We start from the raw sequence: 18053 nt of genomic DNA, 5'->3' as shown, positions 1-18053 counted from the left end.
GTCTCACTGACTTCTCATTCCCCATAGTGAACTCATCTACAGAGTAGTAAGTACAATAAAATTCTGCAGTCCCAGCATCTAGGTGGGATTATCTTGAACTGCCTCCATTCATGAGAGTGTGATATTACAGTTTGTCAGGGTCCAGCTGCGGCTGCGCCTCCACTTTTCCTCTTCTCCGTCCTTTACCTGCACGACTCTCTTATCTCTAACGGTTAATGACCACGATGTGATAACCTTCAATGAGAGTCCCCTGTACGTAGACAGTAACTGCCATGTGAGTGCTGTGTAATTTACCAGCGATTAGACATAATTGACTTCCATGTGTCTGAATGAGCGCGAAGAGGAAGTAGAGTGTAATTGATACAAATGGACATTGTCTGTGTTGATTTGACCAGGGAAATAAGACCCTTCGATCATGGATTACAGTCCAGGAAGCTGAGATGTACTGTACAGGGATATACATAAATACTTATTCAAGCAGAGGGAGTCTGCCCACCCAAACACATACACGCTGATTTAGGAAATACACACACTGAAACATAGAATCATGGATGCATGCATAGGAAGAAAAGGTTGGATCTGAATAGGTTTTAATTTTCAAAATTATGAAATGTTTACATTTAGTGTTCAATGTTACAACAATGATAAAATAAGAAGCAAAATATGTGTGAATCCCATAGATTCACATCACTGCAGACAGTAGAATTACTGGATCATGACAGCAACACCAGATCAGCAATATTATAAAATATTATTGCAAGGTGAAGTCTCAGCCAAACCAAAGAAAGTGAGCGTGTCTGAAAGAGAAACTAGAGCTTTGGGAAGCCTTTAGACTCATATACGTTTATAAAAAGAAATAGAGCTGTCAGCAGAGACTGGAAGATGTAAGTGATGGTATCAATTAGAGTATGATAATACTGTACCAGCATTGGGCCTGTGTCCAACAAGTACCTCAGTTTTAGCCAGCAGTGCTCAGCAGCTGCTCAGCAGGATGAGGAAAGCTGCATAGAAAGTCCATGCTGGGAGTGTTTGCAGATTTTCCCTTTTAAGTCCTGTCATCTGCATTAAAGATGACAGCTATTGCCACCAGAATAGCCACCAGTCTTTTTTTTTTTTTTTCAATTATTAAAGCTAGTGTTGTCTGTCCATGTTAGTGCAGTGACTATGGGGGTGAGGGTGGGGGGGTTCTCTGACAGGGAGAAGCATGCTAGAGACTACATTGCTTCACTGCTCAAAGTAGATGGAGAATACGATCAGGAATCCAGCTGATACAGTTTTGCAGCAGACCTGTGTTATGATGCCAATTTTTGTTTTAAATCTTATCTTTTAACTGTGTAATTTCCTTTCTGTGATACTCAGAATTACACTATTTGACAGAGTAGACAAGATAGAATGACCGTCTCTTTGGACAGCAGAGATAATGGCCTTTCACTTCAACACTGACCAAATTCACAGTTCAGTCAGAGAATAGAACAGAATATAAGAGCTAGAGAGAGAGCAGTGGTGAGAGTTGAGGAGGTGGGAAAATATAATTGGTTTGCGGGATATGCTCTGTTCCTTTCTGCAACTCTTCCTGCCTCATCTTTTCAATATTCTTAGGGGTCCTCACTTCTGTCTCTCTCAGATGGAGTGAGTTTGTGGAGTAAGTGCTCTCCCAGTAGCGGCTTCAGACAGCATAGAATAGAATAAGGATCTTCCCTCTGCAGTTGAATGTGAACTTGTGTTCCAGACAGTACTGGACCAGAGGGTGTGCAGAGCCTCCCTAGCCTGCTGATGAGGAGCGTCTTCCTAGCCAGAGGCAGTCTGGACTCTAGATAATGTATTGTGGTTTAAGGTCGCTGGCCAAGCCCAGGGGTGTATAAAGCTCTGCTTTTTTTCAAGCCAAAAAAAAAAAAAAAAAAAAGTATCCTATCCAAAAACAAAAACTGTAGTTGTTTTCTCTGGTCTGTGGACAGAAGTTTAGTTATATTTCAGGATCCAGTCTGATGGGAACATACTGTACAAGGACTGCTAAATTCCCAAACAGAAATAGCACAGAGTTAAATGATGTTTGATCAGTTGTCTTGAGACAGCAGATGTTTAGAGATGTAGCTGTTCTTGCCCAAGAGCATGGATTTCCAATTTGGGTGCCAGAGGGTGCACCATGTTCAAGAAGGTTCTACGATGGAGAAGGTGCTGTGATCAAAGAGTGAAGGGTTCCCAGGAGGAAAGTTTGTCACCTACCTTGAGGCTACAAACAGATCAAAGGTTTACTTTTCTGTGTCTTTAATTCCTTTGAAGGTGTGGTACTGTACCTTAGGTATGAGTAATGTAATGAATTCCTATTTGTTGGGTGGGTAAATAACTTTTGTCTTCAGTCTTTTGGAAGATGTGTATAACAAACATTAACATGTTAACATTAGAAAGGTGTGAAATAAATGTCAGTCAACCTTAGTGTTAAACTTACCTTTGCTAATCTTAGTCAGGTAAAGATTAGCTTGCTTCATATCGTGATTGTTACCCTCTTGTCCTGAGCAGAGTTTTTAAAGGACAACAAAAATAAACATTTATGTCTTCATTTTTTATTTCAGATTTTGCTTGTACATGCGACAGAATGTGTCAATGCACACATGAAAAAAAAAAAATAAATCACTGCAAACATTGCAGACACAGGTGAGATGTGTGCAAACAGTAAATTGCAATCTGTGATACATGGTTTTGTAGCCAAGGCCTAATGTTACCTTGTCAAACAGGCTAGCTTTAGCCAGCTTTTGGAAGTGGCCCTATGTTATAAACCATGTTATGCCCGTGCCAAAAAAAACAATGGGCCTACTGTTGCTTTAACGTAATGTTGGCCAATTCCAAAAGTTCACTAAATATTGTGTCTTGTTTTGAAATGAATACAGTGCCAAATGTCATGTGATTTCAGCCTATTTTACAAGGTAGACAAACTGTAAACAGTTGTTATGCTGAACATGGGTGGCACGGTGGTGCAGTGGTTAGCACCTCACCAGCAAGAAGGTTCTGGGTTCAAGCCCCAGTGTGGAGTTTGAGTTTGAGAGAACCCTGTGCCCACGTGGGTTCTCTCCGGGTATTCCAGCTTCCTCCCACCAGGTTAATTGGTGACTCTAAATTGTTTGTCTCTATGTGTCAGCCCTGTGATGCCGATCCAGGGTGTACCTGCCTCTCGCCCAACGTCAGACGGGATTGGCTTCAGTCCCTGTGATCTATTAGGATAAGTGGTATAGATAAAGGATGTTAGCAAACAGTTGCCGATTTGGAGACACAGAGCAACATAAGCAGTAATTTGGAATCATGTTTCTGGCAACAGAATATTCTCTCCCAATATCTCCTCTCTTTTTAGCTCTGTTTTGGTCTCCCCAGAGTAGTATCTGGCTCTGCAGTTGCTAAATGCTCCACCATGTTAACTAGCTAGTTGCTAACTTAATCTGATTGCTGTTTTCTGCTGGGCAGGTCAACATGCAGTAAAGGTGTGGGTGTGGGTTGTAAGACCAAAACAATGAGATGAAAGAGACCTCACAGTCAGGTGATATGGAAAAATACCGATTTGTGCATTATTACCAACTCTCTGAAAGTTATTAAATTTTGTCAAATAAAGTTTTTTTGGGGAAAAAGATTGTTCAAAGAGGTGATGCCCCTCACTCCTCTTGTGCTTGTTGCATTGGCTCACAGACCTGTGGTTTTCTGGAGTGAGGTCTGCAGTACAGGAGGACCCCTCTCACCATGTCCCTTGAAATCCTGTCATATACATAGACACTGTAATGAGCATTTTCAGAGGTGAGCTATACCTTCGCCCTGTTTGTCCTCCTCCTCCTCTCTTCATCCCCCCATTTCTCTCTCCTTGTTGAATAATAGAAATGCCAAGTGATGAGAGCTCAAACATCAAAAAGCCCATTTCCCAGCTTGACAGAGCAATTTACCTTTTCCCATATTCACTCACACACATAATTAAAAGTGGTGGTTTGGACTGCAGCATATAGACTGCGTATCTGTATAGCAGTAGTGACTCATATGTAAGCATCCACACACACATAGAGTGAAAACATAAAACTGTCCGATTCACTGAGAGAGGAGAGTTTTCGATTAGCGAGCGATGGATTTATACATGGCTCTCTTTGTGTCTCTATGCACACACACACACACACACACACACACACACACTCACACACTCTTGTACTTCTATCTTTGTGAGGACACTCACTGACACAATACATGGCTAAATTGTCCTCCCTCTCCCAAAATGTCCTCACTCTAAAAGTCTAAAATTCTAACTAGTCCTCATAGAGGTAGAAGTACACATACAGACACTCACACACACACACTCACACATACTCACACACACACAGTTTCTCTATGTTCTCTCATTCTATGTGTCTTTCCCTGCCTTTAGCTTTTAGTGATTTTCTGTTCATCAATATCATGACATCATTTTTGCGCTCAAGAATGAACAATGGCACTACATCAGTTTTATCACTGCTGTTGTTTCCTCTTTACATGTTTAAATTGTCCTGATTTAATAAAAACAGCAGGGTATTTTCTCATCCTGTCATTACCCTCTGTTGTTGACGTCACTGAGACAGAAATATTTCTTGTATCCTTTATGTGCCTATGATTGACATCATCTAATTGCTTTAAAGTAAATTACTGAGTGGATTACATCTTGTTATATATTGATTTCTTCTGTACCTTTGTACCAAATTAATCACTTATCATGTAATTACCAATCTTGCTTCTAAGGTACAGATATGAGGTGCAGCTTTCTGTTTACCTGTTTCCCATTATAATGAGTTATTCTTTCATCTCATCATAGACTAATATAGCCAGAGGAATCTGAAATGTTGTCTTATTTGTCATCTATTTCTTCCTGTAATGTACTGGATGTACAGTGCAGATTTGAGGCCAAACCTGGCCTCTGATCTGTTTCCCTACCTTAGTGTCACCACCAGATTTCCACTCCTGAACTCAAAGGTCAAGGTCAAGTCTCTCTGCTTGTAAAACAGCTTCGTAAGGTGACCCGTTGGCAGCCAATGGCTTCACCCTGTCTCTGCGAGGCTGCTCAGACAGTGGCATAATGGTCTGATGATGTACCTCCGTATATTGATTTAGCTACAGTACAGAAATGTACTGAGCTGTACTGAACTGCACAGTGGAGAAACCCTACCCCTGGCACCACATCAGAGAGGGTTCATATTCAATTCACTCAGCATTTATTGCACTTGGAGGTCAGGGAGAAAAGACTGCCGTGCGCGCCTTTTAAAACAGTTTCTTTGGTGTTTGTCCAACTTTGAAGTTGCTAAAAATGTTAGTGAAGACAGGGACAGGGAGAATAATGAGGAGAGGATACAGAAATCTCATAGAAGTGCCCTTGGCCCCTGTCAGCTAATTGGCGAGTTGAGTTTTGGGATGGCATGTCTTAGGCATTTGTTTTGCGTGGGCAAGCTGAAATAATAGTGACAGGATTGTTATGACTATTGCTTAAAGACAGTGTCATTTCAAGCAAGAGACAACTGTGAATATCATTTCTGAAGTGACTCTGAGCAAGTGAAGTCCTTCAGGGCTGCTGCTGTCTGAAATCAAAGTTTCATACTGGACTTTTACTGACCTATGACCTCCTTAAACATTTTTTGCATAAACCAAAATGAGTGGTGGCTCCAAAGTAGATGTGAACAGTCACTCTGGGGGAAAAAAGATGCTGTGCCTGGCTTTTTCTGAGACGGAGAAAAGCTGTTTCTTAAGTTGACAACAATAGAGGAAGTGTTGCAAGAAGTGTTGATAGCAGTTCTTACTCCTGTGCTCATTAACAGCCTGTGTGGAGCCTATTTGATTTGTTGTGGGGTTTTCTTGTGAGGGTTGAGAGCTGGACGTAACTACAGTTTCCTCATGGTGGTAGTCAATTTAAAAACTGGAAAGTGCATATCATACTGCCTCTGCACAATTCAGGCAATTATTGCTGAATTTCCAAACCATTTAGTAACCATTTTTATTGTATTTTCAAAGCTATATGATACATTTTTATCATATATCCTTGCATGGCAAATATTACAGTGGCTAATAACTTGAGATAATTCATAATGGATATTCAAATGTTATATTTTATTGTATTGTGTATTTATCATCTGAATTGTATTTGCACTGTGCTGTCAAAAACCCAAACTTTTTGGATGGCATGTTATTTTTGTCCTTTCCTTATTTACACACAAATACACATACACACCTATCCCAGCTGTCTGTCAAGGCAGAGAGATGTGTGATCAGCTGATCAGAATGTGATTTGTGAGACGATCAAAGAAACAGACAGCAAGAGAGACAGCGAGACAGGGAGAGAGAGAGATGTCTTAATGCGGCTCAGAGGAACAGCATGACTTGGGTTTGAGCAAGTAAATGGGCTAAAGTTGATTTGTGAAAGAACTGAACTAAGTGTCTGTAAGTGTGTGTATATGTATGTGCGTGTGCTAGCAATGAAGAGAGAAGGTCAGAGAAAGCCAGGGGATGTGTTAGATCTTTTGTGTATGGTTGTGTGCATGTGCAGATTTTTGGAGCAAGCTACCATAACTCATGTGCAGTTAAGAAGCACAATTTTATCAGTTTAAAGGCATGGTTCAACACTTTAGGAAAGGCTTATGTTCTTCCAAGAATTTGTTGACCTGTTCAGTATGAAGGTACAGCAGCAGTCAGCACGACTCTGTTAAAAGCTATAACATCTGCATCTCTTAACCTCAGTAATTCTTACTGTTCCCGACCAGGAAATAGCATAGTAAGAACCAATAAGAAAACTGATATCTCCAAAACTATTCCTTTAATGTTCTTATGGACGAATAGGGCTTCTTCTTAAATGTAAAGGGAACACTCCCCCTTTTTGTTGTAATTAATAATAAGAGTGTATGTTTACATAAAGTCATGTCCAGTGCCATTTTAAACAGTAAGTTGTAATCTTAGCCTGATCTACACAATAAAGGAGAGTAATATCACACACAGCAGTTCTTGTGAAGGAGTGACACAAAAGGGAAAGATGACAAAGAGAAACATGTTAAAAAGGTTACTGTATAGGTTTTGCTGATCATCTAGGCTGTCAGCAGGGTGTATGGTTTCTATCACAGCCCTTGGCTATGAAACTGCTAAAGTTTCCCATCGTGTTCTTATTGTTGGAATATGGTAAATACCTGCTGGTGATTACAGAGCTTATGAAAACAGGAGTGTACTTTCTGAAAATAATGATGGAGAGATCCTGTCTTTACAAGGGTCAGTTTCCTCCAAGGTTTTGTCTGTCGGTTTTTACTGATCTATGCCTCATTTGCTGTGTTCGTCTGTGTGTCCAGCCAAATTCAAAACAAATGAGAGGAGAACACAAAGACAGAAAGGAGGAGAGGGAATGAAATCAAATAAACGACAAATAAATAAATGAAAGAAATTTTGAAAATAACAGAAATGCTTCTGAGAGTCTTATGTCATATGTTCACCATCCAGCATTCATTCTTTCAGCGCGTGCATGTGTAGTTGCATGTTGTGTGCACATTTGTGTGCTTATACCCCTGTGTGTGTGTGTGTCCTTGTATTCACTGAATTTTAAGTTACAGCCGCATGTTAAAGTTCATACAGTTTATTAACTCACATATGGAGTAAATGTGCCTGAATTGATGTATGTATGTTACCACAAATTGCATATTTGCTTTGTTGCTGGTAATGTGTGTGTGTGTGTGTGTGTGTGTGTGTGTGTGTGTGTGTCTTAAAATCCAGCTCGCTGGCAGAATAAGCCATCCATCAACCTATTGTCTAGTGATAGTACCTTATATTCCCCCCCATATTATACAGATGGGACAATTACAGCTGGGCCTATAGCTGCAACTAGCTGGGACCACACGGGCCCCATATGTGGAATGAAACATCAGTCGCAATTACATTTGTGTGTCTTTCTCATCCATCCTTCTCTGCATTCCTCATCCCGACCCCCTCCTTCCACCCACACCCCCGTCTTTCCTCTCATCTGCCACTTGGCAAATTAAGAGCCTCTCTATCATGACCCAAATGAGAGAGGCTCATTTGTAGCTGTTATTTATTTGTAATAACCCCCACACACCCCACACCCACCCCATCATCTCCTCTGCTCTCTCTCTTTCCTCCACTCTGGAAACATGGCACAAAAAAGAAAAAGCATCTGAATCCCAGTATAAGGGTTAGCATCCAAACGCTGTCTGTCATTAGTTTGAAGACTAAAATTAATGGTTAAAATGGACATTTTTCCTCTGTGATCTCATTCTTTCTACCTTGCTCTACCTCTCCCCCTTACCCCCCTCCTGCTGTCCACAGATGAATGTGTTTCCCTCTGCAGCAGCAAATAGGCCAGAGATGAAAATGCCATATTTAATATAACTAGGTGATTCTCACTTACTTACTGTCTCTCTCTCTCTCTCTCTCTCTTACACACACACACACACACACACACACACACACACACGCTCCCTAGTCACCTCTGTAAGACAAAGAGTCTTTGGCTTAGCATCTCCCGTTTCCCATCCCATTATCTGTTTTCTAAAACTCAATAATTGAACTGTTATATTGGAATACATCATCCGCCCCACTATCACAAAACCCCATTGAATAAACTTCTCTCCCTGGCTATTGTGCTTGAGTGTGACATGTTTTTTTTTCCTCCTCCCTCTATCAGATAGGCTGTATTACTAGCGTGGTATTTGTCCAGGCGCAAGTAATGACTACAATTTGCTGCTATTTGGTGTCCTGTAAGAGGCCTGTGCCTGGTAATGGTAGCATTATAATAGTTATCAGACCCAGGTTACTATTATCGTGCTATGAATCTGCCATAAGCTATTGTATCCAACTGTACATCAGAGTGACACAGAAGGAGGAGACATATAGTCTATGGGTGAAATAGAAGGTTATGCTGTTTGTGTGAAAGCTGTCTGGGATGTAACTTGAAATAGCATCATAGCAGGGACCTACAATATTCCTACCACAAAAGGAAAATAAGGGACAGGTGTTCAAATACATTATAAAAATGTCCTATGTTGATAAAGCTCACACATTATCATGACGGTATCAGTGAGTGATGATTCAGTGAAATTTTATTGTAATACACATCCATTCTTTCTTTACATCCCACCATTGCTTTTGGAGCTCCTTTACTTGAATTGAAATCACTTTGCTAAAATGGCAGAGCTTCTAGACTGGTGAAAGGTTTGCTGCTATGCTATTTGTCAGTGTTAGCATGCTGACATTGACAAAGCTAGCATCCTTCTGCTAAGCAGATATTATGTTGCCATGTTTACCATTTTAGTTTAGTGTGTTAGCAGACTAGCATTTGCTAATTAGCACTACACACAAAGTACAGCTGAGACTGATGGGAATGTCATTGTTTTGCAGGTATAAACCAAAGTATTAGACATTAAAATGTTGACTGAAGATGGTGCTAAATGAAAAGCTAAGGGATCACCAGGGTCATTATACTTACCTGAGGGGAGCACAGATGTCTGTACCAAATTTCATAGTAATGCACCCGTGAGACATTTCACTCAAAATCACACAGTTGATGCAGAATTTTAAATCTTGTGTGTTCTTTGTGACTATGACCCAAATAATACTAAATAACACATATGGAGAGGAAGGAGCGAAATCTGCAAAACTTGCAAACTGCTGCCTGGAATGTTCACATGAGCCACAACTAGATCAGATCCTAGCAGAGTGCTCTGTGGGAGGGTGGCAGCAGTGAGAGTCATCTGATGGAAGGAGGAGCTTGGGAAGTGGATGGTGCTATAAGAGGAGCGATAGAGAATGAAGAAAATGATGATGGTATAATGTTCACTAATGCACTGATTGAATGAAAGAGATTAGATAATACAAAAGGATACTGTTATCCTTTCTGAAGTACACAGTGACATGAAAACCAACATATGTATTTGTCTGATTAATCATGTAGCAGTTGTTAGGGCAAAAGGCATGAAAAGAGCCTGATTCACTGTTTGAAGGTTGAGAATTTTTTTTTTTTTAAATGGCAAATGAAGGTAGAGTTTCCTCTTTGAAGGTTTCTACGCTGCTGTGCCTGCAGCTGCCATTAGAATTCACCCTCACCGCCTTCCAGCTCACCTGGTGTGCCCCCTGCCTCTGCAGTGTTATTGATGTTGTACTTTACCTGACTGAGGCAGCTGGAGGCATGTGTGCCCGTATGTGCTCATGCATGTGAACTTGTCTTGGGTGGTCAGCAGTGTATTTAAGTATTTAACAACTGCCCCAGAAAACTTGTCTCAAACTCTCAATTAGCTTTAAATATATATATATATATATATATATATATATATATATATATATATATATATTTTTTTTTTAAACACTGGTGTGTATGTGCTGTATATAAGTGTGTTTGCCTGAGGCAGTTTCCTGTCTGCCAGTCTGCCTGTCACAGGCAAACAGCATCCAGCAAGTTCAGATAAAAACATCCAAATGCTGATACTGTACACTGGAGATTTTGGAGATTTAAGAGCAAGCAGAGTAAACCTTAGTATGCAAGGCATCATTAAAGCATTTCAAAGTGTTCTCTTAAAGGATCATTCTGTGACCTTAGAGCATTTGACAACTGGGGTGAGATTCAAGGTAACTTGTGCTTCCTGATAATCGTGCAGACAGATGGCAGATGGTGAAACTGCAGACAGCAGCAGAAAACATGTCTTTTTAATGATAACTGCAAAGACAACAATCTGTGGAAACTGACTTCTTACATGGCAATTCCTGTCTGCTGCACTGTGTCACAAGATGTTCAGAATCTTCTTTGGTAGCAGTTTAAGAGACAGGTAAATTTGGACAGCATTGTTTGATGTCCTCGCTAATACCCAAGTTCTCAGATTTCCCCAAAGAGATCATTAAAGTTTCATCTTATCTTAGTCATGCAGACACACAGATGGCAGCCGGTAGAGATTTAGCGGACAAAAGGAGTAATCCTCGATGTTTATCTGAATGGTGCTAAGTACAATAGCATATTCTTTGCAAGGAATTCACAGGCATTAAGAAAGCCTAGTCCTCTTATGTTCTACTGGGGGGTAATGCAGAAACCTGTCGGCCATGTGTAAGATGCTGTGTTTAAAAAAAAGAGTGAATGAAGTTATTCCTCTATGCCCACTTTTCATCTGAGTGCTGCAGGTGCCATTTTCAATGTATGATTTTGAAGATTTGTAGTAGTTCTAGACAGCTGTAAGGTTACATGGAGAACATATGTTCTTATTTATTTAAAATAAAAAAAGCTGAAGCTCGGTGGGATAGCGTGCATCAGAATGTGTTATAGCACAGTCAAGGCAAAACAGCCTGACAGAATGGGTTCTTTGCTGCATAAGAGGTCTCTAAAGGGTACTCCTGCATTTTTCATTCATATCCAAATATTTAGGGGCACGGAACAGATTAAGAAAATAATGGGAAAATTGATGCAGCAGACTGACTTTTAGTTCTGTGTGTAGATTAAGCTCCAAAATTCGTAAATCCTACATTTCCCATAATAGAACTTGATCTCTTTACGTTATACTCTTCCTGCATTGTAAATGCCCACATCTTTCAAACTCTGTGCCCTTCATTTGTAAGACAGGCTTTAAATTAACAATACTAAGAGTCTACTGCTGCTAGAAGCTCTGTGAGGCTGTACATCCCGTAGGCTTGAGCTAAATATAAGCAAAAATGGTGACGTTTACCTGGTATAACGTTTGCCATGTTTGCTGTGTTCACCATCTTCTGATAATTAGCACTAAACACAGAGTACAGATGACATAGATTGGAATTGTCATTTGTTTTGCAGATATTGAACCAAATACTGGGCATATTGAAATTTTGACTTGCTAATGGTGCAAAATGAAAGACTGACAGGTGTTTTTTACTGTCCATCCTGTGTGGTTATGAATGTTTGTGCTAACATTGTGATGGTGCTAGAGGAACAATTAGGTAATCGCTGTCATCAATAGCCTGCATCCTGTCGGGAAACAAATGTTTGTACATAATTTCATGGCAAACCATACAATAGCTGTTCAGATAATTCAGTCTGGACTAAAGTCATGTACCGACTGACTGACATTACCATCCTATACATGATGGAAAGTAAGTGAGCGAATATGAGGTCCATGCTGTTTTACTGTGAAAGAGTGTTGTCTAGACTTTAAGGATTGTTTCAGTTTCCAACTCCAGTGCAGAGATTCTGTTTAGTATCTCTCAAAATAAACTGCTCTCTTGCATCAGTGTTTTTTGATCCACAGGAGAACTGTGGGCAGTACACAGTATATTACAGAGATGTTTGTCAGAGGGTGTAATCTTAACCCATGTGTGTGTTTACATGTGTTTAAACCTCGACTTTTCCCCCTCTAGCTCGCCTTGTATGCAGCAGTGTGGAGTTGTAAGCAGCACCTCTAGAGCTGTTTATCTCTGATAGTCACAGTGGGCTTGTTTCTTTAATCTCATGTTCCAGGCACAGGACACCTCCGGTAGATCCTGTTTATACTAGGCCTATATTATGGTATAAGCTGTTTGAAGGTGGTGTACACAGGGTTTGTGTGCAATATTAACCGAGTGTGTGTATTTTCCAGGTTACACGTGTACCAGTGGAGAGCTGTGAACAGTATGCCTCCTGTGGAGCCTGTTTGGGATCAGGAGACCCTCACTGTGGCTGGTGTGTGCTGCATAATGTGTAAGTGCATATACCATTTACTATATTGTATCCATGCAGTCATTTCAGTGCTTCTATCGGGCAGGTGCTCTGCTCTTAATTATAATCTGTTACTGTGATGGACAGAGTTGTGGAAATCCTGTCAATTCGATTTTTATGACTCATGTTTACATTCACTGTAACCAGGTAATTATATATGTATACACTCTGTCACTTTGCTTATCTACCTGTATGATGGGCTACCTACACTAAGGCTCCAACCTATGACTCATGTGCTCAAAATGAACATGAACTTGACATGAACTGATCCTTCAAATGGGGATAACTCCACACAATTTCTAACAGTCACTCTTCAAATGCATTCATGGAGTTGTGCTTGTTTGTACATCTGAAAAGTGATGAAAATAACATATGCAAAGAACATTAAAAGAGAGCTTGGGAGAGAAGTTTAGACCTTGCCTACTTTCTCATCTTCACATGACCAATCACTGCATGAACTGATCGTGATTATTGTGTTGTCAGTTTCGGAAGGTTACAAAAGTTGTTGAATACAGCCGCACCAATCTCAGCATAGGAAAGATGTGGAAAAATGGGGCCTCAGATGTTGTTCAGCTCTCCGATAAGCACTTAATTCAACTCATACTGAGCCCTTTACACTCCAGTCAGCATTAAGTTGCCCAATTTGAATTTCCTAAAGATTTAATTGGTGTCCATAAACATACTCTACTTATTCAGTCAGAGAAACTGTAGTAAGGCCTGTACCAAATTAAATATTTAGTTATACTTGAAAATTCTGCAATTAAAGGAATCCCTCTCACAAACATACAGTACCTATACATTAGTAAAGACAACAACAACAGAAGCTTAGCACGTAAGGTGGAAGTTGGGGTGTTGGAGGAAGATGCGACAGCAGATGGGGTGGGCATGAAGGTGTCACCAGAATTGTCACTGACAACTGCTTTACCGCCTGTATTGATATGATTGGACATTACTAGTCAGCTGATGGCCAAGCAGCTGTTGAGTGAGCCAGTGATTGTAAATCATGACTGAGCAGCTGGTGCCAATCAGCTAATGCAAGTGCAACTTATGCACACCACCTGAACTAATCCAATATTATATTTGTTGTTTTACTCTTGTTTTTTATATATATATATATATATATAGTGGGCTCTATGTTAGACTCTTGGGCTATACCTTGCCTTTTAATGTATTTGGAGCTATTTATCGATAAAATAACAAGCTCTGCCTAAAACCCAGCATCCTGGAGTTGTTCAATATGTCACTAATTCAGTGATGCCTGCACTCCAAACAACCTGGACTTTTAACAACTTTGCGAGTAAGGTGAGGTTTTGCGTCCCAGGTGAGAAGCAGCTGAGGATACCAATGCCACATTTTGACCAAACACTGGTGATACTGAACAAAATGTATCTTACCTAAACAAAGACAACCAATAAACAGCATCCGGGTGAATTTACAATACTAAACAAATCTGAAAGAAACATTGTCTCTTTCCCTAGGTGTTCGAGGAAGGATCGATGTGAGCGAGCAGAGGAACCTCAGCGTTTCACCACCAGAGTGGAGCAGTGTGTCCGACTCTCTGTCCAACCTGACACCGTCTCTGTCACCATGTCAGAAGTGCAGGTGCAGTGTGTTGGTGTATTCTTACTGTATGTGTGTTTAGATGTGTCAGTGTGTGTGTATTGTATATGTATGTATTTGTGTGATGGGTAGAAGTGAAAGAAAGAAAGATGGACAGGAAAAGTGAGTAAGATAGATGTGAAAAGAGATAAAGCTTGTCCTTGTGTCATCACTGGCAATCTGTCCATCATTTTGAGTATGAGCTGAGAAGTGAGTTTTGAGCCAAATATTGGAGCAGCACTTTCTGCAGTGAGGCAGTAAAAATGTTGTTTATTGCGTTACTATTGAAGTATATCAGTTTAGATTTATGTTGTCCCTCACCTCTCTGCTTTTCTTCTTCCTCATAGTTGGTACTTCAGACCCAGAATGTGCCCAGTCTGTCCGCTGGAGTGAACTGCTCCTTTGAGGACTATGTAGAGACGGAAGGACGCATCTACGGTGGACGGATCTTCTGCCTGTCCCCCTCTACGAAAGAAGTCGCCCCCATCACACGAGACCAGGGTACAAAAAAAAAGCCTTACAAAACTACAGGGAATCCATAAGATATGGAATCATAGAATCATGTACTTGAGTTTCCAGAAATCTGACTACCTGGCTACCTGAAGGAAAATGTTTATTTGTAATAATGAAAAACCAGCAATATCTGTATAGAACCCCAAGTCTTCAATATTAGATAAGAAAAAAAAAAAAGTTGAGGTTGTAAAAATGTTTAAATGAACCAAAAATATGTGAAAAATTAGCTTCTTTTTTTTCTTAAAAACAGACATTTGGACTTTTGTCCCTAAGTGACAAGTGAGTTTTATCTCAAATTTTATTTATTTCATGACAGTAGTGTTGTCAATAGTCACCACTACCTTGCCTGCTAGCTTAAGACCTTATCCGCGCTAGTACAGATATTTTGGAGAATGAACATTTTCCTTTTAGGTCAGTCAAATGGAGGTTTTTTCCAAACATCTTCTAATCTACAGATTTTTAAAAACTCAGCTATATATGTATATATATGGTGTGGGTGTGCAAGGCAGAGATGGGGAAGTGATGACATCACACCTCAATTTGCACATAACCATAGATGCTTTGTGTGATGTGCATGAAACAACAGTAATAGTGGATAGTTGTGAACATCTTTGCGTTTGGTTCGTACTAGCAGTAATAAGTTTAAGAAACAGATGTCAGATAACTGTACATGAATGTATGATTAGCTACTATTGTTTTTGTTTTACTGTCAGGAAAATAAGCTCAGCTGTGGTATTTGATGTATCGTACACTTTATCGCCACCCACTGGCCCAGCAAACTATTTATTTTATAATTACTTATTTATTGAACACTTTGAGATGCCATAAATCTGTGGCAATGAATTAGTCCTGCTGGTCTGGAGGTTGCACTTTCTGGGGGAAAGAAAAAAAAAAAAAAAAACAAAACATTTTGGACACTCCCCAAAATGACTCAACTTCATTCTGAGCTTTTCAGTAGAGCAGTTTTGTTTGATGCTGCACAAATATAATTAGTTTGCTTCATTCAGCCTGTTCATTCGACTGTGGGAAACACAAAATTATGCTCTTTAACTGCACCCATTTCTTTGTGATTATCAAAATTAGAAACTGCTGATTCACAAACTTACTGAACAAAACCCATAAATATATATGGGCAGCTGAACCGTTTCCTCCACCAAGAAACTTCTCTACAAATTCCATTGATTCTGCTCCAGGCTCTGCTTATTCTCCAGCACAAACACTGTGGCTCCAAAATCCCTGCTATACAGGAACTGACAAGGAGCTGACACCTAAGAAATGAATCTGTTAACATTTCCGAATACATTGCCTGGGATTGAGCATGATCCTGGAAGCATTTCTCACACACTTACTGTAAGTGATAATAACAATTGTGCACCAAGGAAATATAAGAGGACTGTAGAAAAAAACACTGATAACATACAGTGGGGATGTTTTGTGTCTTCTTGTAGGTGACCAGCGTGTAATAAAATTGTATCTGAAGTCAAAGGAGACGGGAAAGAAGTTTGCCAGCGTGGACTTTGTGTTCTACAACTGCAGTGTCCACCAATCGTAAGTTTTTATTTATTTATTTATTTTTTTTCCTAATTAAAAGTTTTTTGCTAAGTATGGATACAGTACAGTCCATGCTATTGCTATTCAAATACACAATGATAATACACACGCAGCAAGATGCAGATTGGGGGAAAGCAATGATCAATAAAGGGGTGACTGTGCTTCTTTACCAAAAGCAATAGTGGTAAAATATTGGCCTGAAAATAACTTCTGTAATGGGGAATGGAGAGAACAATGTGCAACCTCTGCTAATTCATTATTCAATGTATTCAAGCTTTTTACAAATCAATTACTTAATTAAATCTCAAGCAATGAAGAGACCACTGGTGAGTGAAATAATAAATCGATTCCTAACCATGCAAGACCTAGAAGGGCAGCCAAGCTAGGGTGGCTAAAGCATGTCAGTCATGTTCCTTGGAAATGAATTATCCCTAATTTAAGTATAGGAATACTGATTGACTTTTCAGCACTGGTTTGAAAACAGTTTTTAAATATTTTCGTTTATATATGCAGCTGACTCTGGTATTTAAGAAAGAGGGAAGAGCAAGTAAGGAAAGAAAGAACACATACAATTTTCTTATAGGAAACACTAATCTAATTTGATGAAGAGAGACGCTCACTTAAATTGTTAGAAACTGTACTTAATCATAAGCTTAATGCAGCAGTATGTGACTGTTTTACCTTAAAATAACAGCTCCAAAATCATTTTGATGGCACACTGACTTGTAACAGGGAGAATGGCTCCTCTGTCATTCCAGTAGATCCAGTGTTGCTCTATGTAACTTTGGTGAACAGGTACAATCTTTTGCTAACCTAGTGATAGTCAGCAGCTTAAACTGTCAGAATCAGGCCTAGCAAGTTCAAGAGTAACGCTGAACAGTAGATCGGTTAAAGAAGACATTAAAGTCATTAAAAATCAGTGTTCAATTGAAATATTATTTGTACAGTGTGATAACATTTTTTTTTTAAAAACTATAGCAAGAGTTAAAAGATTTAAAAGAGTTAAAAGATGAAGTCAAAGCTTAACAGTCTAACTTTATCATGAGCTGTAATGAATGGCACAGCAAATTACACTCTGAGCTATTTACATGTTACAATATTTGTAATTTGCATTTGGAATTGTTTAATTGAGCATACAGGAGGAGGAATGATTCATTTTTAAGAGAGGAAGAGAAACAAACAGGAGGGAGTGCGTTGGAGGGAAGAGTGGGAAAAGGAATGAAACTCACATTCTGTGAGAGCTGGAGAGGGAAAAGACAACTGAGAACAACTGAGAATGTAGAAATAAAACACATTCACTGACGAATTCTGGCAAACTAAGAGAGAAGACAAATGTCCAACAAATGTAGCTCCATTACTAACATTAGCTCAAGACACACAAGAGAAGTACAGAGTTGACAACAGCAACAAAACTTGTAGAGTAGAGCTAAGACATTGTCAAAGGGCACATATTTGCAGACTGTTTGACAAGTAACCATTTCATAGTAGTTTCAAGACCTCAACAATGTAGAGACAAGATACATTTGTGATTGTGCTTCATTCAAACTTATCGTTTTGATGTGATGTAGACCACAAATACAGACTTAAAGTTTAAATAAGAAATTGCAATCAGATATTTTCCTCAAATTATTCAGCCTTTAATGATAGGTTTGTAGTAATCCCAGTGATGAAGATTTCTACTTGAACTTTTACAGAGAGGGGGTGGGGG

General features: G+C 39.6%; 1 protein-coding gene across 1 annotated transcript in view; it reads left to right on the top strand.

Moving 5' to 3' along the window:
* LOC108882663 (plexin-A1-like) overlaps positions 1 to 18053 on the top strand; it is a 244460-nt gene that overhangs the window by 122113 nt on the left and 104294 nt on the right. The window contains 4 exon segments of the mRNA XM_018675321.2: positions 12564 to 12664; positions 14161 to 14284; positions 14629 to 14782; positions 16243 to 16342. Coding sequence (XP_018530837.1) covers positions 12564 to 12664; positions 14161 to 14284; positions 14629 to 14782; positions 16243 to 16342 — 479 coding nt within the window.

The sequence above is a fragment of the Lates calcarifer genome, linkage group LG6, assembly GCF_001640805.2.
Source record: "Lates calcarifer isolate ASB-BC8 linkage group LG6, TLL_Latcal_v3, whole genome shotgun sequence".
In the NCBI taxonomy this organism is placed as follows: domain Eukaryota; kingdom Metazoa; phylum Chordata; class Actinopteri; family Centropomidae; genus Lates; species Lates calcarifer.
This window is presented reverse-complemented; position numbering and strand designations above follow the sequence as displayed.